The sequence below is a fragment of the Pituophis catenifer genome, unplaced genomic scaffold, assembly GCF_029215685.1.
Source record: "Pituophis catenifer annectens isolate HBS135680 unplaced genomic scaffold, rPitCat1.0.hap2 SCAF_16, whole genome shotgun sequence".
NCBI lineage: Eukaryota > Metazoa > Chordata > Lepidosauria > Squamata > Colubridae > Pituophis > Pituophis catenifer.
This window is the reverse complement of record NW_027256896.1, coordinates 11,023,391-11,047,778: the sequence shown is the minus strand read 5'-3', so window position 1 is coordinate 11,047,778 and position 24,388 is coordinate 11,023,391. Positions and strand designations below refer to the sequence as shown.

The window sequence follows — 24,388 nt, the reverse complement described above, 5'->3', positions numbered from 1 at the left end:
CACTCCAGGGGAAGGATACTGCAAAATCCCCATTCCCTCCCCACTCCAGGGGAAGGATATTGCAAAATCTCCATTCCCTCCCCACTCCTGGGGAAAGGATATTGCAAAATCTCCATTCCCTCCCCACTCTGGGACCAGCCAGAGGTGGTATTTGCTGGTTCTCCAAACTGCTCAAAATTTCCGCTACCGGTTCTCCAGAACCTGTCAGAACCTGCTGGATTTCACCCCTGCCTCATACCCTTTTTTTTTCTTTCTCGTCCATCTCAGCTGAAAGGATTTCCTGTTGAAAAATGCCCTGGGGAGATCGCCCATGTCCTGCACATCCTCAACTTACAAGAGAAACATGGGACTTTGTCGAAGGCCCTTTCCGGAGGGATGAAACGCAAGCTCTCCATTGCCATTGCTCTCATTGGGGACTCCAAGGTGCGGCTCTGCTAAGTCCCTTCCTCCTCATCCTTGTTCACTTGCGCAGGTGGTTCGGAGAGAGTCTGGTGGACTTGGTGCTTTGCAGGGTGGATGGGGACCGTTTGTTTGCTTTCCCAACAGTAGAAGATGGAGTGGAGAGGTTGGGTTTTTTCCACCATCTCGAGTGGGAGCCCTTGTTTTTCCATGAAGACCTTCCATGGGAAAGTTGAAAGGAGTGTGTGTATGGGTCTCCCCACAGTTTGTCCATATTACAACAACCCTGTGCACCAGACAGGACTAAGAGGGAGTCAGTACACTGAGTTGAGCTCTGTGACTAACAAGGGACTTGAACCTAAATCTTTCTGTTCCTACATCTTTTCTTTCTTTCTTTCTTTCTTTCTTTCTTTCTTTCTTTCTTTCTTTCTTTCTTTCTTTCCTTCCTTCCTTCCTTCCTTCCTTCCTTCCTTCCTTCTTTCCTTTCTTCTTTCCTTCCTTCCTTCTTTCTTTCCTTCTTTCCTTCCTTCTTTCTTTCTTTCCCTCCTTCCTCCCTCCCTCCCTTCTTTCCTTTCTTCTTTCCTTCCTTCCTTCTTTCCTCCCTTCCTTCTTTCTTCCCTTCCTTCCTTCCTCCCTTCCTTTCTTTCCTTCCTTCCTTCTTTCCTCCCTTCTTTTCTCCCTCCCTCCCTTCTTCCCTTCCTTCTTCCCTCCTTTCCTTCTTCCCTCCCTTCCTTCTTTACTTTCTTCTTCCTTCCTTTCCTTCCTTCTGTCTTTTCTTCCTTCTTTTTTCCTTCCTTCTTTCTTTCTTCTTTTATAATAAAGGATTGTCCTCTCATCTTCAAGCCATGATAATATCTACCACATGACCAAATTGAGAAAGTAGTGCATCTTTCTGGTTCTTCTTTTTTTTAATGTTATCATTCACATCCTTGATATAATGATATGGTGCGGTTGAATAGCCATCTTCCAATAAGCTGACCTTAAGCAGCCCGGGATGATAGAGATAGATGGCAAGAGAGGCCATTTTCTCCCCTAGAAGGGGAATAATTGCTAAATCAAGCTACCTGTTCTCTGCAGGTGGTGATGTTGGATGAACCTACCTCAGGCATGGACCCCGTTTCACGGCGGGCCACGTGGGAGCTCCTTCAGCAGCAGCGCAGAACTCGCACCATCTTGCTCACCACCCATTTCATGGATGAGGCAGACCTGTTGGGCGACCGCATCGCCATTATGGCCAAGGGGGAACTCCAATGTTGTGGATCATCCCTCTTTCTCAAGCATAAATATGGTAAGGAGATTAGATTTAGAATAACGTTATTGTCACTGTGAATGTACACTAATTACCATACATTATAATGAAATTTCATTGCATGCAGCTCTCAAAGGCTCACCGCCTCCAATATACACTACATAAACGAAGTTGACGGCCGTGACCGGGAGGATTTTTCATCAGGTTCGCCTGATCCGCCAGTTGCGTCCCTTTCTAGATCGGGACTCCTTACACACGGTCACTCATGCCCTCGTCACCTCCCGTCTGGACTATTGTAACGCTCTCTACATGGGGCTCCCCTTGAGGAGCACTTGGAGGCTCCAACTGGCGCAGAGTGCGGCCGCGCGGGTGGTGATGGGAGCGACATGGCGCTCCTATGTAACACCTCTCCTGCGCGAGCTGCACTGGCTCCCGGTGGTTTTCTGTGTGCGCTTCAAGGTTTTGGTTACCACCTTTAGAGCGCTCCATGGCTTAGGACCTGCTTATTTACAGGACTGCCTGCTACCACCAATAGCCTCCCACCGACCAGTACGCTCCCATAGAGAGGGACTCCTCCGGGTGCCGTTGGCCAAACAATGTCAACTGGCGGCCCCCAGGGGGAGAGCCTTCTCTGTGGGGGCACCTACTATCTGGAACGAGCTCCCCCCGGAGATACGGAGGATCCCGGATCTGCGTACCTTCCGTTGCGCGCTCAAGACGTTCTTATTTCATCAAGCTGGCCTGACCTAAGTCTTTCCCCTTTTTAAATGGAAATTTTAAATTTGGTTTTAAATTATTGGGGTTTTAAATTTGTTCAGACAAATTATTTAATTCGTTTTAGTTTATTTTAAATTTTGTATCTATATGTTTTATTCTATGGCTGTTCACCTCCCTGAGTCCTTCGGGAGTAGGGCGGTATACAAATTCAATAAAATAAAATAAATTAAATAAATAAATAAATAAATAAATAAATAAATAAATAAATAAATAAATAAATAAACATGACAAATCTATATATATAAAAGCGAAAACCACTCACGCATTAATCACGAAATCTCCAGAACCGTAAAGCCTACAAACTTGACATTTGCCACGTATGTTCCTCTTGGCTTCTTGATTCCAAGAAAGCATCCAATGCTCATCAGGCAATATCCTTCTTCCTTTTCAGGTGCTGGGTACCACATGGTGATGGTGAAAGAGCCCTACTGCAACCTCGGAGAGATCTCCCACCTCATCTATCATTATGTCCCCAACGCCTCTCTGGAGAGCAACGTGGGGGCAGAATTGTCCTTCATCCTACCCAAGGAGAGCACGCACAAGTAATCTCACCCTTAATAACTACGGGGAATGCACAGGTGGGGTCCAAGTTTGCCAAAGGCTCAAAGTCTCAGTGGAAGTGGTGGGAGTTGGAGCCAATCTACCTGGGGAACATGGGCTTGAAGGATGCTACCTTGGTTCAAAGAGAATGTTTATTGTTCTATTGTTTATGACACAGCATATCTCCTCCTGTATTGATTAAAATGCTATAATTACCCTTTAAAAATGAAGATCAGTGGTGGGTTTCCAAATTTTTTGCTACTGGTTCTCTGGGTGTAGCTTGGTGGGCGTGGTGTGGCTTGGTGGGTGTGGCAGGCGAAGGATACTGCAAAAGCCCCATTTCCTCCCAATCAGCTGGAACTTGGGAGGCAGAGAATAGATGGGGGCGGGGCCAGTCAGAGGTGGTATTTACCAGTTCTCCGAACTACTCAAAATTTCCGCTTCCGGTTCTCCAGAACTGGTCAGAACCTGCTGAAACCCACCTCTGATGAAGATGGCTCTGGCTGACCTCAAGGGAGTTATCCATGGGCTTCTCAGAATCAACCTGGATGTTGCTATGAATGTGGTGACTGAATTCAAATCTCCTCACTTACTTTTTCCTTCCAGATTTGAGGCTCTGTTCACCGAGCTGGAGTTACGCCGGGAAGAACTGGGCATTGCCAGTTATGGAGCTTCAGTTACCACAATGGAAGAGGTCTTCCTTAGGTAACCCTTTGTTGATCTTGGGAGAGGAATTTGGCAGATGAGCTTGAAAAATGAGTTGAAAGTGGAGCTTGGAAGATGGGCTTGGAAGGTGGGCTTGGAAGGTCTGCTTGGAAGGTGGGCTTGGAAGGTCAACTTGGAAGGTGGGCTTGGAAGGTCAGCTTGGAAGATGAGCTTGGAAGATGAGCTTGGAAGGTGGGCTTGGAAGGTGGGCTTGGAAGGTCAATTTGGAAGATGAGTTTGGAAAATAAGCTTGGAAGATGGGTTGGCCTTCTCAAGAGATCACCTCCCATAAGGCTTGTTATGAGAGTATAATGGGAGAAACTGGGGAGTGGGAGAAAGTAAAATTCTGAATGCGGTCTCTTTCTTGAAGAGTTGGCAAGCTTGTGGATTCCAGCATGGACATCCAAGCCATCCAGCTGCCAGCTTTGCAGTACCAGCATGAACGGCGATCCAACGACTGGGCCATGGATGATTCCAGCAGCATGAGTGGCCTGACGAACACGACCGATGACAGCGGGGCACTCATCACCGAAGATTGCTCCAACATTAAGCTGAACACAGGGGTGGGTCCTAACTCCTACCTTAGTGGTGGGTTTCCTTTTTGGTGGGGGTAAAAACAAAGAGAACATAGATCGTCCTCAACATGCAACCACAATTGGGAGTAGAATTTCTGTGGCGGTTGTTAAATGAGTCGCACCCAATTTAATGTCTCTTTTTTTTGACATTCAATTTAATGTCCTTTCGTTCAGTCAAACGGCAGTTGTTAAATGAACCATGAGATTGTTAAATGAATCCAACTTCCCCCCCAGTGACTTGGCTTGTCGGAAGGCAGCTGGGAAGATTGTAAGCGGTGATCACGCAATCCTGGGACCCTGTAACTATTGTAAATACAAGCCGGTTGCCCAAACACTTGAATTTTGATCCTGCGACTGTGGGGTTGCTGCAATGGTTGTAAGTGCGAAGACCAGTTGCAAATCACTTTTATTAGAAATAAAAAACAATAAATTTGCATAGAAATTTGATAAATTAAATTAAATTAAATTAAATTAAATTAATTAAATTAAATTAAATTAAATTAATTAAATTAAATTAAATTAAATTAAATTAAATTAAATTAAATTAAATTAAATTAAATTAAATTAAATTAAATTAAATTATTCAGTTCCGCTGTAAGCTCGAACAATCGCTAAAGAACAGTTGTAAACAATGGTGGGATTCAAGTAATTTAACAACCGGTTCTCTACCCTAAGGATTTCTTCCAACAACCAGTTTGCCAAACTACTCAGAAAGTTAACAACCGGTTCTCCCGAAGTGGTGCGAACCGGCTGAATCCCACCACTGGTTGTAAGTCAAGGACTGCCTCCGTGTTTTCATCGTGGTCCAAATTTTGAGGGGCGAATCCAGAGAATGGTTCAGGATTTTGAATCAATCAGAAGGACGGAAGCTTTCTGCTGCCAGCAGTAGAACTCATGATTTAAAATAAGGGGGTTGCCTTTAAGCCACGGGGGGTCAAACTGAGGGCCGCATCAGGGTTGTGTTTGACCTCGTGGGGGCGTGGCCATGGGAGGCGTGGCCAGGGCGGGTGTCATTTATGTCGGGGGCACCTTTGGTGGCCCGAGCGCTCTGCTAGCAAAAACAGGCTCCCAAGCTCCGTTTCCTGCATCGACGGCCTCCTGCAACCCTCTGTCAGGGAAAACGGAGCTCAGGAGGGTCACACATGATCCTCCTGAACTCCGTTTCTGCTGGCAGGGTCACCGCGAGCCAGTCCTTTGCTGTTTCCAGGGCAGCCCTGCGGGCCAGATCTAAACACCCCGTGGGCCGTATCCGGCTGCCGGGCCTTGAGGTTGACACCTCTGCTTTAAGCTCTCCATGGACCCTACAAATTTTGATACCTTCTGGAGCCCCGACTTGAAACCCGCTAAATTTTATCAGCCTAAATTACGGGTAGTCCTTGATTTACCGATCGTAATTGAGCCCAAAATTCCAGTTGCTAAGCAAGACAGTTGTTGAGTGAATTTCGCCCCGTTTTACAACCTTTCCTGCCATGGTTGTTAAATGAATCACTGCAGTTAGTAACCCGGTTGTAAAGTGAATCAACCTTTCCCATTGATTGTCAGAAGGTTACAAAAAGGTTATCACGTGACACCCGGAGACTACAAGCATCCAAATTTTGATCACATGACCATGAGGAACGGTTGTTAAGTGTGAAAAACAGCCAGAAGTCTCTTTTTTCAGTGCCATTGTAACTTTGGTCACTAAAAGAATGGCTATAAGTCAAGGACTACCTGTATTTGTAACTTTGGGGTAGAGCAAAAGAAATAAGTGCATGAATTCATTTCCTAATTTTACATCAAATTCTTCCAGCCTCACTTTGGAGTCTACTAAGACTCCCAGAAGTTCTTATTTTTATTAAATATAGAAAGAGCAAAAATTTCAATTATATAAACAATGTATTCTCTGGGTACGGTTAATTTGAGCAATAATCATCATCATCATAACATTCATAGTAATGATCATATAATAGCAGTAATGCCTCATCATAACATTAATAATAAACATATAATGACAGTAGTGCTTAATTATATATTTAGTACAACATTTTTACAAAATTAGTCACTCTCTTGTATTTTTAAAGACATCTAACTTCTGTTTCTACTCGTTAACCACTGATAAAACGAACCCCATATTAAGAAGTATTCAGTGTCTTCCTTATCTTTAATTTTAAGTGTTAGTCTATTCATTTCTGCACATTCTAATATTTTTTTATTGCATTCTCTTCTGTAGGGATCTCTATGCTATTCCAGTGTTGCGCAAATGCAACTCTAGACGCTGTTGATTCTAGGTCAGGGGTCAGCAACCTTAAACACCCAAAGAACCATTTGGACCTGTTTCCCAAAGAAAAGAAAACACCGGGAGCCACAAAACCCTTCCCGTGCCTGACCATATCTTGAGCGGCCACAAAATTAGCATATGTAGTTGAATTCAACATTCTTCTTTTCTTCTGAAACTTTTCTTTTCTTGGATTTATCCATGGTTGGGAGCTGAAAAGCTCAATAAATCAAGTGCCAGCGCGTGTCACACATTGGCGGTTGTGACTCATATTTTGAGCGATAGGGAGCCGCAGCAGAGGGAAGAAAGAGCCACATGCGGCTCCAGAGCTGCGGGTTGCTGACCCCTGCTCTACGTGATTCTAACTATCCGGAATAAAGGGGTGTGCGGAAAACTCACCTGCGTAAATCTTATCCTTCCCTCTCTCCTGCAGTTCTACCTCTGCTGCCAACAGTTCTACGCCATGTTCATGAAGAGGGCGGTGTACAGCTGGCGCAACTGGAAGATGGTAGCAGCCCAGTTTTTGGTGCCTCTTATTTTCACTGCTTTTGCCTTGATCGCCGCCAAGACCTTCCCGGGACCTCAAGACTCTCCGTTGTTGAAGCTGACTTTAAAGCCGTACGGACAAACCACGGTGCCTTTCTCCGTCTCCCAAGGCTCCAGCCTGGGCGAGAGGCTGGCAGCGCAGTACAAGGATGTGGTTGGTGCTCAACGCCAGGAGCCGTTGGAGGTGGTAGGTCAGTGGCAATCAGAAGCTTTCCTTCTTGAGCAGAACTCAGACAATGAGGGTCCCTCGTACTCATAAGACTTTCCAGGTAGACCAGACAGAAAACACAACCCGATAATTCAACTTTATTGTAAGGCTACATTAAAAAGAAAAAGGGGCACAGTGGCCTAGCAGTTAGGATGCTGGGCTTGTCGTTCAGAAGGTGGGCAGTTCGAGACCCAAGCACCACACCGGTTGCAGGAACTGGGCATGGCTAGTCTAGTTGAAGAGAAGGACCAGGAGAGACAGGATAGCAGTCTTCCAATATTTGAAGGGGGTCACAGAGAGGAGGGGGTCAAGCTATTTTCCAATGCACCTGAAGGCCAGACAAGGAATAATGGATGGAAACTGACCAAGGAGAGATTCAACCTAGAAATAAGGAGAAATTTTCTGACAGTGAGAGCAATCAACCCATGGAACAGAAGTTGCCTTCAGAAGTTGTGGGAGCTTCATCGCTGGAGGCTTTCAAGGGGAGATTGGACAGCCATTTGTCGGAAATGGTATAGGGTCTCCTGCTTTGGGGGGGGTTGGACTAGATGACCTACAAGGTCCCTTCCAACTCTGCTAATCTAATCTAAGTAAACTCCCATTCTTGCCTCAGCTCCTACCAACCTAGCAGTTCGTAAGCGTGCAAACGCAACTAGATAAATAGGTACCACTTTGGTGGGAAGTTAACAGCATTCCATGTGCTTCAGCAATTAACCATGTTGGCTGTATGATCACAGAAGTATCTTTGGTCAACGGTGGCTCCCTCAGCTAAGAAATGGGGATGAGCACCACTCCTTAGACTTGGGAACCACAGTAAAGGTTGCCTTCGCACATATGTGCTAGTTGTTCCCGACTCCAGGGGGCGATGCTCATCTCCGTTTCTAAGCCGAAGAGCCAGTGCTGTCCAAAGATGTCTCCATGGTCATGTGGCCGGCATGACTCAACACCAAAGGTGCACGGAACACTGTTCCCTTCCCACCAAAGGTGGTCCCTATTTTTCTTTCTACATTTTTTACGTGCTTTTGAACTGCTAGGTTGGCAGAAGCTGGGACAAGTAACGGGAGCTCACCCCGTCACGCAGCACTAGGGATTCGAACCGCTGAACTGCCAACCTTTCGATCGACAAGCTCAGTGTCTTAGCCACTGAGCCACCGCGTCCCTGTAAGCCTTCAAAGTTCCAAAGGTGCTTTTTTCAAGAGGCAACTGGACTTTCTGGTTTTTCTTGGAAGATGTTTCGCTTCTCATGCAAGAAGCTTCTTCAGCTCAAACGTCTCCGAAGAAAAACCAGAAAGTCCAGCTGCCTCTTGAAAAAACACCTTTGGGACAACCATGACTTGGATGACTGAAAATCTCCATAGGCCTTCAAAGTTACCGTTTATGGTCCTTGTGGTTAGAAACATTAGCGTCCCACATCTCCAAGAAGTAGCGCTAATGGCTGAAATGGGGTACTAGTCAGTGAGGAGGCCCTCTTGAGGACATCTTCTTCACTCTATGAAATGCTTGTCCTTGCAGGGAACCTGGAGGAATACTTGATTTCTCGAGCATCCGAAGAAGCCGGAGCTTTTAATGAGTACCACATAGCGGCAGCTTCTTTCCAAGAGACCTCGGACAAGATAAACATCACCGCTCTTTTCAACAACCAAGCGTTTCATTCGCCTGCCACTGCGTTGCTACTGGTGGACAACGCCTTGTTGAGGCTAATCGTTGGACCAAATGCCTCCATCGCCGTGGCTAACTATCCACAACCTCGCAACATGACCGAGACGGCGAAGGACCAGCTCATGGAGTGAGTCCAAACTTCCTTGTTGTTCTTAATCTGTTAGCTTCCTTCAGATATAGCCCATCTTTCACTCAAGCACTCAAGATGGCGTATGTACGCCCGTTCCCAGGGATGGGCTGCTGGGAGGGTTTGCGGGGGTTCGGGAGAATTTCTAGCTAAGATTCTGTGCAGTTCGGAGAACCCCCAAATCCCACTCCTGGCTGGCCCCGCCCCTTCCACTCCTCCCAGGAATGTCTACGTGGCCCGTTTTGGATGCAAGTAAGTGCAGGGCCTACAGGAAGTTCTGGAAGGCCAGAAATGGGCCCGTTTCCAGCCTCCAGACGGCCTCCAGAGCCGTGGGGAGACCGTTTTCACCCTCCTGGAGGCTCGAGGAAAGACTCTGGAACCCAGGGAGAGCAAAAATGCCCACCCACCCCCACCGTGGTGCAAGAGGCCGACTAGGCAACACCCACCATGGCCACGTCCACCCAACAACCAGGGAGAGAACCTCTTTCTAAAATTTTTGAACCCCTGCCCGTTCCCCATTTAGCGACCAAGTTGATTTCAAGTATCGGGTATCAAGCCAGCTTTCCCTGATTCCCCATCCAGATCAGTTGTAGTTCCACCAGAACTGAGGTAAAAAATGGTTTGTGGACCCAACATTTAATCAAAGCTGATTATGCGTTGTCTTTGCAATATTCCGCAGAAGCCAGACGGGTTTCGCGATCGCCATTAACTTGCTCTACGGAATGGCCTCCTTATCCAGCACCTTTGCGCTCCTGCTGGTCAGCGAGAGGTCCATCAAAGCCAAACACGTACAGTTTGTCAGCGGTGTTTACATGGTGAACTTCTGGCTCTCGGCGCTTCTGTGGGACCTCATCAACTTCCTTACACCTTGCACCCTCATCCTGGTGAGTCACTCCTGGATAGCCTGTGTCGTGGAGGGAGCCGCGGTGGCGCAGTGGTTAGAATGCAGTATTGCAGGCTGACTCTGCCCACTGTCAGGAGTTCGATCCTCACCGGCTTAAAGGTTGACTCAGCCTTCCATCCTTTCGAGGTCGGTAAAATGGGGATCCAGATTGTTGGGGGCAATAGGCTGACTCTGTAAACCGCTTAGAGAGGGCTATAAAGTACTATGAAGCGGTATATAAGTCTAAGTGCTATTGCTATTACTTCTAAGGAAAATGGGTTTATCAGGATGGGAACTCCACAACAGAATCTTCATCTCTGAATCCTGCTGGACTTTAGGAAAGTGGGGAGAATAAGTGCTCCCTGCTAGCACACTGAATTCTGGAAGTTCACACATCTTGAGGTTGCTGAGGTTGAGAAACTGTGGTCTAGGCAATAGAGTTGCCTACTTAGCAGGCTGTTAAGAGCCCTGGTGGCACAGTGCCTAGAATGCAGTATTGCAGGCGGACTCTGCCCACTGCCAGGAGTTTGATCCTGACCGGCTCGAGGTTGACTCAGCCTTCCATCCTTCTGAGGTTGGTTACTCATTGTTGGTATCTGTGGGTTACCTGCTCTTCTGGATCCCAGATATGGCACTCTAGTAGAGTTGGCTCTCAGCATCTTCTTAGATTCCAAGGTGGCTTTTCCAAACTGTTCACTTTCAGGTATTAACAACATCCAGAATTTCCAGCAACATTCATAGTAATGGATCATTCTGGCCATTGTAATGTATTGGCTCTCCAAAAAGAAATGAGAGACCAGAATGTGTTTATGAATTCATTGGGCAGTTGGGCATTGGGCAAGTTGCTTTTCCTGTTTATTTTCCTAATCTAGGGAGGGAAGGAGGGACAAAGGAAAGAATAGAGTGGAGTGGAGTGGAGTGGAGTGGAGTGGAGTGGAATGGAATGGAATGGAATGGAATGGAATAGAATAGAATAGAATAGAATAGAATAGAATAGAATAGAATAGAATAGAATAGAATAGAATAGAATAGAATAGAATAGAATAGAATAGAATGAGATTGGAATAGAAAGAGATTAGAATAGAATGGAATGGAATGGAATGGAATGGAATGGAATGGAATAGAATAGAATAGAATAGAATAGAATAGAATAGAATAGAATAGAATAGAATAGAATAGAATAGAATAGAATAGAATAGAATAGAATTCTATTGCTGCTGAGCCTGAGTGGCACAGCAGACTAATGCTACTGTTAAAGGTAGTATTTAGCTTCCAGCTGCCTGCAATTACTGTGAGTTCAGTTCTCACCAGGCTCAAGGTTGACTCAGCCTTCCATCCTTTCTAAGGTAGGTAAAATGAGGACCCGGTTTGTGGGGGCAATAAGCTGACTTTGTATAAAATATACAAAAGTATGAAGGCTATTGCTTAACGCCTTGTAAGCTGCCCTGAGAAGGGCGGCATATAAATAAATAAATAAATAAATAAATAAATAAATAAATAAATAAATAAATAAATAAGTAAGTAAGTAAGTAAGTAAGTAAGTAAGTAAGTAAGTAAGTAGTACAGTCACCATGTGCTTTACTGCTCAACTACTTAACTGTAACAGGAAACAGAAAACTACTTAGAACAAAAGAGCATAGAGCAGTGATGGCTAACTTTTTCCAGACCGAGTGCCCAAAGTGCGCCCAAACCCCCAAATGCAATGCGTGTACGGCCCCCTGCATGTTCGCCATCACGGTCATAGAGCATATACCATAGATCCAAACTTGTAAACACTGCCATCTACTGGCTATAGGAAGCATTCAAACCCCATTCCCTTGAGTGACCACACCTGAGGACAAGTGATAGGTCAAGCCTCCAGATAGCCATTGTCAGTCAAAGGTCTGGATTAAATGACCCTTCTGGGTCTTAAACTGTACTAATCATTTCTGTTGGTCATTCTTCAGGTGATCTTCCAAGCCTTTGACATCAAAGCGTTCACTCAGGACAGCCATCTCGTGGATATCATGCAGATATTTCTTCTGTATGGCTGGGCCATTATCCCCCTCATGTACCTGCTCAGCTTCTTCTTTTCCATAGCAGCCACAGCCTACACCCGCCTCACCATCTTCAACATCTTCTCTGGCACAGCCACGTTCTTGGCTGTTGTCATCATGAGCATTCCTGGTAAGGAATTGGGATTTCGTCGCCTTGGCTAAAAGGTTTTCGTGGCCTTGGAGCTACCAAGGTTAACTTGTTCTTCCCACATGTCTTCTCTTGTAGAGCTTGGAATGGTGGACCTTTCTAACACGTTGGATAAAGTCTTCCTCACCCTACCCAACTACTGCTTGGGACAAAGCATCAGCAAGTTCTACCAGAATTATGAGTTCATTCAGTTCTGCACTTCTTCTTTTGAGTCGGTGCTCATCTGTAAAGTATTTAGTGAGTATCTCAGACTTGCCTTCTTGGGCAGTGTTGAAGGAGACTATATTTGTGGCTCAGGGTTGAAATGAAGGATCCTCGGTGCTCTCTGAGCTTGGTAGTCTTCTTGCAAATGTTTCATGACCCAACTAGGGAACATCATCAGTGCTAGAAGGATGTTGGATTTACAAAGTGAAAGAAGGAGAAAAGGAGGAGGAGGTGGAGGAGAACTGTGGAGTCTTTGGTGCTCTCTGAGCTTGGTGGTTTTCTTGCAAACATTTCATGACCCAACTAGGGAACATCATCAGTGTTAGAAGGGCATTGGGTTTGCAGAGGGGAGGAAGGAGGGGAGATGGAGGAAATTAGTAACATCATCAGTGCTAGAAGGGAAGGGGACTTGTGGAGAGGAGGAGGTGGAGAAGGAGGAGAGAGGGGGGTGGAGGAAGGAGGAGAAGGAAAGAGGAGGATGGAGGAGGCAGCAGGAGGAAAAGGAAGAGGAGGAGGAAGAGAATGACTGTGGGGTTCTTGGTGCTCTTGGAGCACTGATGATGTTACTAGTTTGGGTAATGAAACATCTGCAAGAAAACAACCAAGCTCAGAGAGCACCAAAGATCCTTCATTTTTGTAATTAACAAGAGATTGCTATTGAGCACGGCAGCTGTGCATTTGTGTGGACTTAGAATTCAGATTGGTGAGGGAACCTGGTTTTCTCCCAACCGCACTCATGTTCTTCTAGAGATTCTCAGATCTAGAGGCCCATTGCAAGTCAACATACTATTACTTTCATCCCACCAAGTAGAGGTAGATGCAATGTGTAGATACCCTCAGAACGGATCAATGTGTTATCAAGCAACTGAAAAGAGGTCAACTTTTAGCTTCATTATAAAGTTCCCAGAGTCCGAACAGGCCATTCTATTAGACCTTCTGATGTAGTATATTTCTTAAGATAAGAGTTAATTAGGTGATACTGAATTAGGTTCAACTTCTGGTATGGACAAATGCTCACCATCCTAATCTTATTTAGTAATCATTCCAATATTAATCTCATCCATAGACCTTGTCTATTATCTTTCCTTTCTTCTATTCCCTCAACTTTCTCAACTTTCATTGTATTCTCTAGTTCCTCATACACTCCCACCACCTGGCCAAAGGACATTAGTGTTTACTTGCTAATTGATCACTGAAGAAAGCAGTCAACCTTTGTCCAGGAGTTGACTGACCAATTCTTTGCCAAATCATGGTTCTCTCAGGAACCATCCTGAAATCCATAGTTCAAATGCATTTATCTTAGTTCTCTCATTCTTTCTCAACTGTCCAGTATTCATAGCCCAGTATCATCACAGGACAGATCATTGCTTCAACTCTTCTGATCTTTGTTGCAAAGAAAGGACTAACCTTCATAAAATAGACAAAGTCCACATGTTCCTTTGTCAGGGTAGTGACCAGCTGATGCAATGATGTAATGATGGGAATGAGTCAGCAAAGTTTTTTGGCTGTTATCCCTTTAAGAGCCTGTATAATAAGAATAGGCCCTGTTAGGGCATCTCTCTCCCCCCCTCTCTCTCCCTCCCTCCCTCCCTCCCTCTCTCCCTCTCCCTCTCCCTCCCTCTCTCTCTCTCTCTCCCCCTCCCTCCCTCTCTCCCTCTCCTTCTCCCTCTCTCTCTTTCTCTCTCCCTCCCTCCCTTCCTCCCTCTCTCTCTCTCTCTCTCTCTGTTCTTCCCTGATGTAATTGCTACTTGTTTGATTTCTGCCTATAGTACGTGTATGTATCGTATATATTCTTTTGTAGATAAAACCAGTATTTATTACAAACCTCTGTTTGCTGTTATTGCTCCTGGGTTGTCTCACGTAGTAAAGCTGATATCCTTGCCCAAAACCCAGCAATGCTACCCATCTCAATCCCATAACTCTGCCCTCTTTGCATAATTGCCCGATGCCCTTGACTCTCCATTAGAAGATTGGCAGAGATTTCAATCATCGGAAGATTGCTATCTCCTGAAATAACCCCAAGTTTTCTTTTGTCCTGTTCTCCTCTCTTTCCTCATTCCTCTTCCAGATATCACCTACCAGACCAACTACTTCGCTTGGGAAAGCCCAGGCGTTGGGAAATACTTGACGGCTATGGCAGCTCAAGGGCTCTCCTTCCTTCTCCTGCTCTTTCTCATTGAGACTAACCTCCTCTGGAGAATGAGGACCATTGTTTGCGACATACGACGGCGGCGGAAATGGGTGAGGCTTTTGCACCGAGGAATCCCTTTCTTGGCTGAGTCCTTCAGAGTTTCTCAATATTGCATGTAGATTAACTTCCCACCCAAATTTTGCATGATGTAATGGGTGGAGGAAGAAGGTGGCTTCCTCTGTTGAAAACAAAGCAACAAAGCAAGAAGTAGCCTGCAGTACTCCACTCTAACCACTGCACCACCGTGGCTCATTTGCTTGATTTTTTTTCATGCCGTTCCACAGGTTATGTTGCTTAACCAGGTTCCGGTGCTGCCAGAAGACCGGGATGTTGCTGATGAGAGGAAAAAGGTTCTGGAATCTCCAGTAGCATCGATTTCTTCTCTGAATAGTCCTCTGGTGATTAAGGAGCTTACCAAGGTAGATGTTCAAGATAGCTTCTAAAACTCCCTGGTATCTCTCACCAAAACCTCATCAAAATAATGTAAACCACTTTTGAAGTACATACTTTTTATGCCAAACAAAATTCCACCATTTCTCCGAAGAAATAGTAGGTCGTTTTACTGGGCCCTGAAGTCTAGAAAGTAATTACCCTGTTTCCTCGAAAATAAGACATCCCCTCATAATAAGCCCAATGGGGCTTTTGAGCACATGCACTAAAATAAGCCCCCCCCCAAAATAAGCCCTCCTCGAAAATAAGCCCTCCCTGAAAATATGTTGCCACATGTGCAGCCAGTCCCCACCATTTCCTCTGGTTAGGGTTAGGGCGACAGTGCTGGAAATCAGGTAAGATGGCAAGAGAAGCCCCATCTTACTCCATGCGCCTCAAAATAATAAGACCTCCCCGAAAATAAGGCCAAGCACTTATTTTGGGATTCAAAAAATATAAGACAGGGTCTTATTTTCGGGGAAACACGGTATGTGGTTCTCCAGAAAGCATTTATATATTTAACGTCGTTTGTCCATAATGTTGAGTAGACCCTTAAATCTCATTGTAAGCCATAAAGGTAACAGAAACCCTCTATAAATATAGAACTGGCTTTCTGTGAAAAAAGGATTGGCTTTATTGTTTTGATTTTCATCCTGCTTTCATTTAGGGGCCAGCTCAAGACAGTGTCCATAGCTATGTTTTCATGGCTTAAGGAAGAGAATTCATGGCCTCTTGATTTCTAGTCTGATGCTTTAACCACTGCACCTAACTACCTCCCTATACTAAACTTTTTGCTTGAATTATGGTGGGAAGCAGATTCTTTGTTATTGGTTGAAAACATGGGGAACCACAGCGGAATTTCTCAACCTTGACAACATGAAGATATATGTGGACTTCAACTCTCAGAATTCAGGATGCTGGGAAGGGAAGTCCATACACCTTAAAGTTGCCAAGATTGAGAAAGGCTGCACTAGAGCAGGTGTCAGCAACCTGCGGCTCCGGAGCCGCATGTGCTCTTTGGCCCTCTGCTGTGGCTCCCTGTTGGGTGAACCCACCACTGGCTGGCCCTGCCCCTGCCCCTCCCCTCCCAGTCACTCCACGCCTGGCCTGAGAAGGTAAGGGCGACGACGGGTGATGGAGAAGTGGCCGGAGCAGAGACAGAGAGATACAGAGAGAGGGGGAGAGAGAGCGACAGAGAGATACAGAGAGAGAGGGAGGGAGAGAGGGAGAGAGGGGGGAGGGAGGGAGAGAGAGATGTCAAAAGGGTTTTGTGGTTCCTGGTGTTTTTTAACAACCAGTTCTCTGCCCTAATGACTGGCTGGGTAGGCGTGGCTGGGGGGGATCATGTGACTGGTGGAAGTGAGTGACGTCGAGTTGGCCACACCCACCCAGGTTTTGTGGTTCCTGGTGTTTTCTTTTCTGTGGGAAACGGGTCCAAATGGCTCTTTGAGTATTTAAGGTTGCAGACCCCTGCACTAGAGCAGTGGCCCCCAACTTTTGTGCACCAAAAGGGTGTGGTTTCACATGCCGCCTGCATCCCGCAGATGGGGCTTCGCTTCTTTGAGTGGCCCGCAGTGGTGCCGTGTTTCCCTGAAAATAAGACCCTGTCTTATACTTTTTTGAACCCCGAAATAAGCGCTTGGCCTTATTTTCAGGGAAGTCTTATTATTTTGGGGCGCATGGAGCAAGACGGGGCTCCTCTTGCCGTCTTACCTGATTTCCAGCTCTGTCTCCCTAACCCTAACCAGAGGAAATGGCAGGGACTGGCTGCACATGCGGTTAAATATTTTCAGGGAGGACTTATTTTTGGAGGAGGTCTTATTTTCGTGGTATTCAGCCGGTTCTATCCGGTTCGGGCGAACCGGTAGCGGCGGTGGCAGGAGGCTCCACCCACCAGCCCAGACGTCATCACATCCCATTTTTGACACTCTGCACATGCACAGAGGTGGTCCTGTGCACGTGAACTGGTAGGAAAGGTAAGTGAATACCACCCCTGGTATTCTGGCATGCCGTGGACCAGTGCCAATCCACAGGCCGGGGGTTGGGGACCCCTGCGCTAGAGAGTCAGTTGTAAGTGGGATGTGCAGAAAAGGTATGACTTGAAAACCAAACCATCTTCCTCATCACCCTCAGTAACATAAAACCCCTAACCATAATCACGATAAGCAATGTAATAACAACGGATAACAATAAAAGAAGCACCACTGGAATGCCATCAGCATTAACAAATTCGTCGGTCAATTGCAAAAGGCAGCTAGACTTGGAATAGCTTACATCCTGAGATGACCGTCAAACAACCACATCTACAGGGGTGGGTTCTACTTACCTTTACCACCGGTTCGCAACGGGATCGTGCATGTGCGTTCGCTTTGCTCGTGCGCCTTGATTCTGTGCATGCCCAGATCACTGATGACGACATCCGGGGCAGTGGGCGGGGCCTCCAGCCGGTTTTACTGCCGGTTCTTGCGAACCGGTCCGAATCAGGGGCAACCCACCACTGCACATCTAGTATCCCGGGTCCTTGGGAAGGACTTGATAGGTACACAACAATGCCACATCCGATCTGACTTTGCAACCAGCCACAAAAGCACATAATAATAAATGATTATTTATAAGTCTACAATAAGAAAGTAAACGATAATGAATAGCATTAGCAGCAATAAGGCCAGCTTTGTGTGTTTTATATCTGCCACCATTGTTTTTCCCTCTCCCCATGCCAACTTTTGTTTCTCCAGGTGTACAGTAGCAGGGATTCTTGTCTGGCTGTGGACAGAATCTCCCTTGTGGTCAGCAAGGGAGAATGTTTTGGTCTCCTGGGTTTCAACGGGGCAGGCAAAACCACAACCTTCAAGATGCTAACGGGAGATGAGAGCATCACATCGGGAGATGCTTATGTGGATGGACACAGCATCCTGGCCAATATCAAAAAGGTAATGCGAGAGTCACGACAGACCAGCATAGTGGCATAGTGGTGGAGCTCTCGCCTCATTATATAAACCTCCATAACTGTCTGGTTTGGCTCTGCAACCCAACAAGACAGAGACAGACTTCAGAGGGTAATTAGGACTGCAGAAAAAACCATGGCTACCAACCTGCCTTCCATTGAGGACCTGTATACTGCACGAGTCAAAAAGAGGGCTGTGAAAATATTTACAGACCCCTCGCATCCTGGACATAAATTGTTTCAACTCCTACCCTCAAAAAGACGCTATAGAGCACTGCACACCAGAACAACTAGACACAAGGACAGTTTTTTCCCCAAACGCCATCACTCTGCTAAACAAATAATTCCCTCAACACTGTCAAACTATTCACTAAGTCTGCACTACTATTACTATTAATCTTCTCATCGTTCCTATCACCCATCTCCTTCCACTTACGACTGTATGTCTGTAACTTTTTTGCTGGTATCCTTAAGATTAATATTGACTGTTTCCCTATGACTATCATTACGTGTTGTACCTTATGATTCTTGATGAATGTATCTTGTCTTTTTATGTACACTGAGAGCATATGCACCAAAGACAAAGTCCTTGTGTGTCCAATCACATTTGGCCAATAAAGAATTCTATTCTATTCTATTCTATTCTATTCTATTCTATTCTATTCTATTCTATTCTATTCTATTCTATTATTTCTTTTTCTATTTCTATTTCTATTTCTATTCTATAATAAGGAGGCTGTAGGCTTCAATCCTAGGTAGTGGCAGATATTTCTCTCTCTGGGGGCAATGAGTAATTGTCTGCTGTGAACACCATATAGGATTCAGGAAGGGCATCCGGCCAGTAAATGCTCAGCTCCATTCAGTGGCCCTGACTCCACCCTGATGCAAGGGATTACAGGATCGTTAAAAGAAAAATAAATGGGGGAGTCAACAACAAAACAACAGCTGTTCTTGACAAAGTTGACAAAGTTATGGATTCCATTTCTGGCATTTTGAGACCCTAAGGATTTCTCACAAGCCCTCGTAGACCAACATTGAGCGTTTGGAAGGAAAAGACACAATTGCTAGGTGCAGTTAGGATCCTTCTAGTTTGCTGATTTTTTTTGCCTACATGTCTACCTATAGAAGGTCAAGAAGAGTAACTGGGAATTATCCCTCATTTGTAACCAGACTCCTGTGACTGAACATGAGCAGTTTATGATTTGTGGTTGAGTAAGGACTTAAATCTGGGTCTTCTTGGTCTCACTTGAGCCCTCTAAACTGGTTTGGAGGTGCATCCTAGTGGCTACTAGCTAGTAGTGGAGGAGCTAGTTGTCCAAAGTTGTCCATAGTTCCTAGTTCCTCAGTTAGGGACAGTTAGTTGTCCCTAACTGAGACCATCACTCATCCATAAGTAGGTAGGCTGGAGATGTTCTCCTCAACTTGATTTGATCTGCCTTCAGGTCCAGCAGCGGATTGGCTACTGTCCTCAATTTGATGCACTTTTGGATCACATGACTGGAAGGGAGACCTTGAGCATGTATGCCCGACTGCGGGGCATCCCCGAACGCTACATCAGCAGCTGTGTGGAGAACATGCTTCGTGGGTTGCTCTTAGAACCTCACGCCAATAAACTCATCCGCACATACAGGTGAGAAGCCTTCTGAACCAGAAGTGGGACACTCATCCACGATGGGAGGTGGGACAAAGTGGGAGCAGGGGCTTTGTTTCATGATTCGAAATGGCTGGCGGCAGCTGGGCGGCCCACCACTTTTATTCATGACCTTTCTCCTCCATCTCTACAGTGGTGGGAACAAGCGGAAACTGAGTGCAGGAATTTCTCTCATTGGTGGACCTCCTGTGGTGTTCCTGGATGAACCCTCCACTGGCATGGACCCTGTGGCCAGGCGCCTATTATGGGATGCAGTCGCTCGGACACGGGAGTGTGGGAAGTCCATCATTATCACTTCTCACAGGTTGGGCCTGTTTCTCTGTCTTCCATCACCTTGAGTGGGGGGGGATACGGATTTCTGTCAATCTTTAGGCCAATGTTTTTCAACCTCGGCTGGTGCTTGAAGATGTGTGGACTTCAACTCCCAGAATTCTCCAGCAATTCTCAGAGGTCTTTGATTGTTTTGGGGTTTTTTTATATTCTGCACCAAACAGTCCTGTGTCCCTGTTTTAGGATAGTAGGAAGCTCAAATTTCCAATGCAGGCAAAGTGGGCTGGAATATAATTTCTTTTATTTATTATTGATTTTATTTATTATTTATTTATTCTTTTATTTATTATTATTATTTATTATATATACAGCATTTTAAAAATGCTGTTGTATTTTTTTTTTTTACTTATTTTTTTAAGTACTAGTTTTTGTTTCGTTTTTTTTTTCTTTTGGATAATATCTGTATCTTTGTGTTTGGCTCCTTTTTTTTTTCTTTTTCTGTTATTAATTTATAAACAATCCAAAAATACTGTTTTAAGAAAAGAGTGGATCAGCCCTACCATAGGATACCTCTCAGCCACTTCCTGCCGACTCTTGGATTCCCTGCGCCTACAAGTTTTTATGGATTTATTGCAGGGGTGAAATCCAGCAGGTTCTGACAGGTTCTGGAGAACCGGTAGTGGAAATTTTGAGTAGTTTGGAGAACCGGCAAATACCACCTCTGGCTGGCCCCAGAGTGGGGATGGGAATGGAGATTTTGCAATATCCTTCCCCCAGGAGTGGGGTGGGAATGGAGATTTTGTAGTATCCTTCCCCTGCCACGCCCACCAAGCCACACCATGCCCACCAAGTTGGGTGGGTTCTACTTACCTTTATTACCAGTTCGCAACAGGAGCACGCATGCGTGCTCGCTTTGCTCAGGCGCGCGCCAAGCTTCTGCGCATACGCAGATCACCTATGACGACCTTTGGGTTGGTGGGCAGAGCCTCCCGCCGGTTTTACTACCAGTTCTTGCGAACCGGTCCAAACCGGGGGCAACCCACCACTGCCACCAAACCATGCCCACAGAACCGGTAGGAAAAAAAAAATTGGATTTCACCACTGATTTATTGATTGATTAAACTTACATGTCCCTCATCTCACGATGGAGTGACTTTGGGTGGACTATGAGCCTTGCGCTTGCTGTTCTAATGTCCACATCCTTCTTCTGTAGCATGGAAGAGTGTGAAGCTCTGTGCACCAGGTTGGCCATCATGGTCAACGGGCAGTTCAAGTGCCTGGGCAGCCCTCAACACCTGAAGAGCAAGTTTGGCAGTGGATATACCCTGATCGCCAAAACCCACTGTGATGAAGAAGGCCACGTAGAAGACTTCAAGGCCTTTGTGGAGAAGACGTTTCCTGGTAAGCCAACTTTGTGGTCATGCATGTCTTCCAGATGCTTATATCACACCAGCCTTCCACCTACAGGTAGTCCTCAGGACCAGTGGCTTGGTGACTATTCAAAGTTATTGATGGAACTTGCGACATGGTTTCAAAGTTCCAACATCGTGCCCCTCCCCCATCTCCTGTGATCACATGACCGCATTTTGGGTGCCAACTTGCATTTATGGCTGTTTGCATGTGCAATGGTCACCCGAGCACATTTTAAAACATTTTTTTGCTGAAAACCGACATTTACTTCCAGTTTTTGGTAAGACCGGCCCGTAGCAAACAATTGTTCACGTAATGACCATGATGGTCACTGTCAGCATTCTGATGCTGCCATAAAAAGACGAGGCTTGACTTTTCATCTATTTATTTCTCTGTAGATAATATCCCCTAGGAGATGGGATGGTGGGGGGAACATTCCTGAGATCAGAAGCTGGGGAGACTGACTTGGAAGATGGCCAATGAGAAGATGAGAATTGGGGAACAGAAAGGGAAGGGTTTGGGGGTCAGAGGGTTAGTATCGGCTACGACGAAGTTAGGGTTAGATCTGTTGTACTCAATAAATGGAATATTTCAGCAAAGATTAATTGTTTGGGAGTGCAATTTATTTGAGATGACATCGAAACCTGACAGTCACTTAAACAAGCCCAGAGCAACAAGATAACATGCAGAAGAGATTCAGGCAGACAGTTCCCTGATTCCCTGACGTATGAAGGGGCGAGAAGGTCCAGCAGAATCAGGCTTGCAAGATTTGGCTATTTATTAGAGCGAATCTGTAGTAGAAGGGCAGGGGATGGGGGAGTTAAGTGTGTCATCAGCTTAGAGTCATTACGTTGCCGCAAGCATCCAAGTTCAACCTTTCTTGAATTTTGTTGACTCTTCTGGTAAGAGTCTTCTTGGTAAGGCCACACTTGGAATCCTGCATTCAGTTTTGGTCGCCACGATGTAAAAAAGATGTGGACACTCTAGAAAGAGAAGAGCAACCAAGATGATTAGGGGACTGGAGGCTAAAACATATGAAGGACGGTTGCAGGAACTGGGTATGTCTAGTTTAATGAAAAGAAGGACTAGGGGAGACATGATAGCAGTCTTCCAATATCTCAGGGGCTGCCACAAAGAAGAGGGAGTCAAGCTATTTTCCAAAGCACCTGAGGGAAGGACAGGAAGCAATGGGTGGAAACTAATCAAGGAGAGAAGCAACTTAGAACTAAGGAGAAATCTCTAATTAATCAGTGGAACAACTTGCCTCCAGAAGTTGTGAATGCTCCAACACTGGAAGTTTTTAAGAAGATGTTGGATAACCATTTGTCTGAAGTGGTGTAGGGTTTCCTGTCTGGGCAGGGGGTTGGACTAGAAGACCTCCAAGGTCCCTTCCAACTCTGTTATTCTATTCTATTCTATTCTATTCTATTCTATTCTATTCTATTCTATTCTATTCTATTCTATTCTATTCTATTCTATTCTATTCTATTCTATTCTATTCTATTCTATGGTGCCAACTTAGTACTGAACTTTAGTTGACTAGATTCTCATATATACACTTGAGCAATAGATCTTGAACTGCAACTCAACACATGGTCCTGATACTTTGCGCCTTTTTAAAAACTTTCTTGGGAAGTTTATTTACTGGTCTAGTCTACTGGGACTGACTGCGTGGGACACTTGTAGTCTACTCTACCTACTACAGAACATTTAATTGGGGAATTAAAATTCAGAGTGGTACCATGGAAAGCAAGGTAGGAAACCAGGACAGAGATTTTCAACAAATTGTTGACCGCAGTTAAGAATATATTGCAGATTGATTTTGGCTTTTGAGATGTGGGTGTCTTGGGAAGCAGACTTAGCTGAATCTTCTTTTTTCCCTCTCCCAGAGAGCGTCCTGAAGCATGAGCATCAGGGGATGGTCCATTACCACCTCACCAATAAGAACCTCAGTTGGGCACAGGTAAGGCTGGAGCAATGGTCAATGGTGGTATACAAAAGTGAACAGGGAAGGGTCTAGAACAGCTCAACAGTGGTGAAATCCTCTGAAGTCTGCTACCGGTTCTGTGAGTCTGCTACTGAGTGCGCGCTGAGCACCTAGTGCTAAAAAAGGAACTTCCGAGTCTGCAGAGGTAAGTAGAACAGCGAGAAGGGGGATCCGCTGCGCCACACGATTTAGATTAGCTAGAAAGCAGCAAATCCGACGATTCTAGCTAATATAAACTGTGCATCACAGCTGATCATTGACCAGCTGATTGTCGGAAATACCGGTTTGACTGAACCGGTAGCATTCGACCAGCTGATTGTTGGAAATACCGGTTTGACTGAACCGGTAGCATTCGACCAGCTGATTGTTGGAAATACCGGTTTGACTGAACCGGTAGCATTCGACCAGCTGATTGTTGGAAATACCGGTTTGACTGAACCGGTAGCATTTTTTACTACTGGTTTGCTTGAACCGGTAGCATTTCACCCCTGCAGCTCAACCTGTGAAAGCTAAGATCTTCAGAAGGAACCCCCCAACTTCCTTTTCCCACACTGGCCTTGATACCTTACAAGCTTCTAAGCCTTAGATGGAGGCTGTGGCTTGGAAGGGGCATTCTGTTAACTACCCCTTACTCTCCTCATGTGTCTTGCATCTCCCAGGTGTTTGGGACACTCGAGAAAGCCAAAGAGAAGTATTGCATAGAAGATTACTCCGTAAGCCAAATCTCGTTGGAGCAAGTCTTTATGAGCTTCACGCGTTTCCAGCACTACACAGAAGATTGCGAGAAATGAGTTCTCCAGCCTCTTTTTGTGGACTGACCTGTTGCCTATAAAATAGTCTATAAAGAGAAGGTAATTTATAGTATCAGCCATGTCTCCAACAACAAAAAGAATGGACATATTCTCATTGGACAATTGGTACACCACCGTACTGACATTATGAAGATGAATGCATGGGTTGTGTGGATGTGTTGTATGTCCATTTGTCTGTGTGAGGCATGAGAAGGAGGAGGAATGCTTAAGCATCTTTCAAAGGCAGCTGGGATGTCCTACCAACTCTCACTCCACTTTGATGACAATGGGAGGGCTTAGCCTACTAACAGTCGTGGAAGCAGTTAACCCTGAAGCCTGGGACAATTGAGTAATTCAGTATCTTGGATGCTAGGATACTAGTTTCTTCTTTCTTTCCCACCCTCC

At 45.5% G+C, this 24,388-nt stretch overlaps 1 protein-coding gene across 1 annotated transcript in view; it reads left to right on the top strand.

Moving 5' to 3' along the window:
- The window catches only part of ABCA3 (ATP binding cassette subfamily A member 3), an 81,932-nt gene extending 57,895 nt beyond the window's left edge, over positions 1 to 24,037 (top strand). The window contains exons 14-31 of the mRNA XM_070954946.1: positions 268 to 423; positions 1,477 to 1,687; positions 2,817 to 2,967; positions 3,572 to 3,670; positions 4,041 to 4,233; positions 6,933 to 7,236; positions 8,766 to 9,039; positions 9,719 to 9,923; positions 11,869 to 12,088; positions 12,185 to 12,343; positions 14,379 to 14,551; positions 14,786 to 14,920; positions 17,666 to 17,860; positions 19,317 to 19,504; positions 19,659 to 19,829; positions 21,009 to 21,196; positions 23,095 to 23,168; positions 23,852 to 24,037. Of these exons, the coding sequence (XP_070811047.1) occupies positions 268 to 423; positions 1,477 to 1,687; positions 2,817 to 2,967; positions 3,572 to 3,670; positions 4,041 to 4,233; positions 6,933 to 7,236; positions 8,766 to 9,039; positions 9,719 to 9,923; positions 11,869 to 12,088; positions 12,185 to 12,343; positions 14,379 to 14,551; positions 14,786 to 14,920; positions 17,666 to 17,860; positions 19,317 to 19,504; positions 19,659 to 19,829; positions 21,009 to 21,196; positions 23,095 to 23,168; positions 23,852 to 23,983 (3,228 nt within the window). The 3' untranslated portion in view covers positions 23,984 to 24,037. The remainder of the gene's footprint in view (positions 1 to 267; positions 424 to 1,476; positions 1,688 to 2,816; positions 2,968 to 3,571; positions 3,671 to 4,040; positions 4,234 to 6,932; positions 7,237 to 8,765; positions 9,040 to 9,718; positions 9,924 to 11,868; positions 12,089 to 12,184; positions 12,344 to 14,378; positions 14,552 to 14,785; positions 14,921 to 17,665; positions 17,861 to 19,316; positions 19,505 to 19,658; positions 19,830 to 21,008; positions 21,197 to 23,094; positions 23,169 to 23,851) is intronic.
- The last annotated feature ends 351 nt before the right edge of the window (positions 24,038 to 24,388 follow it).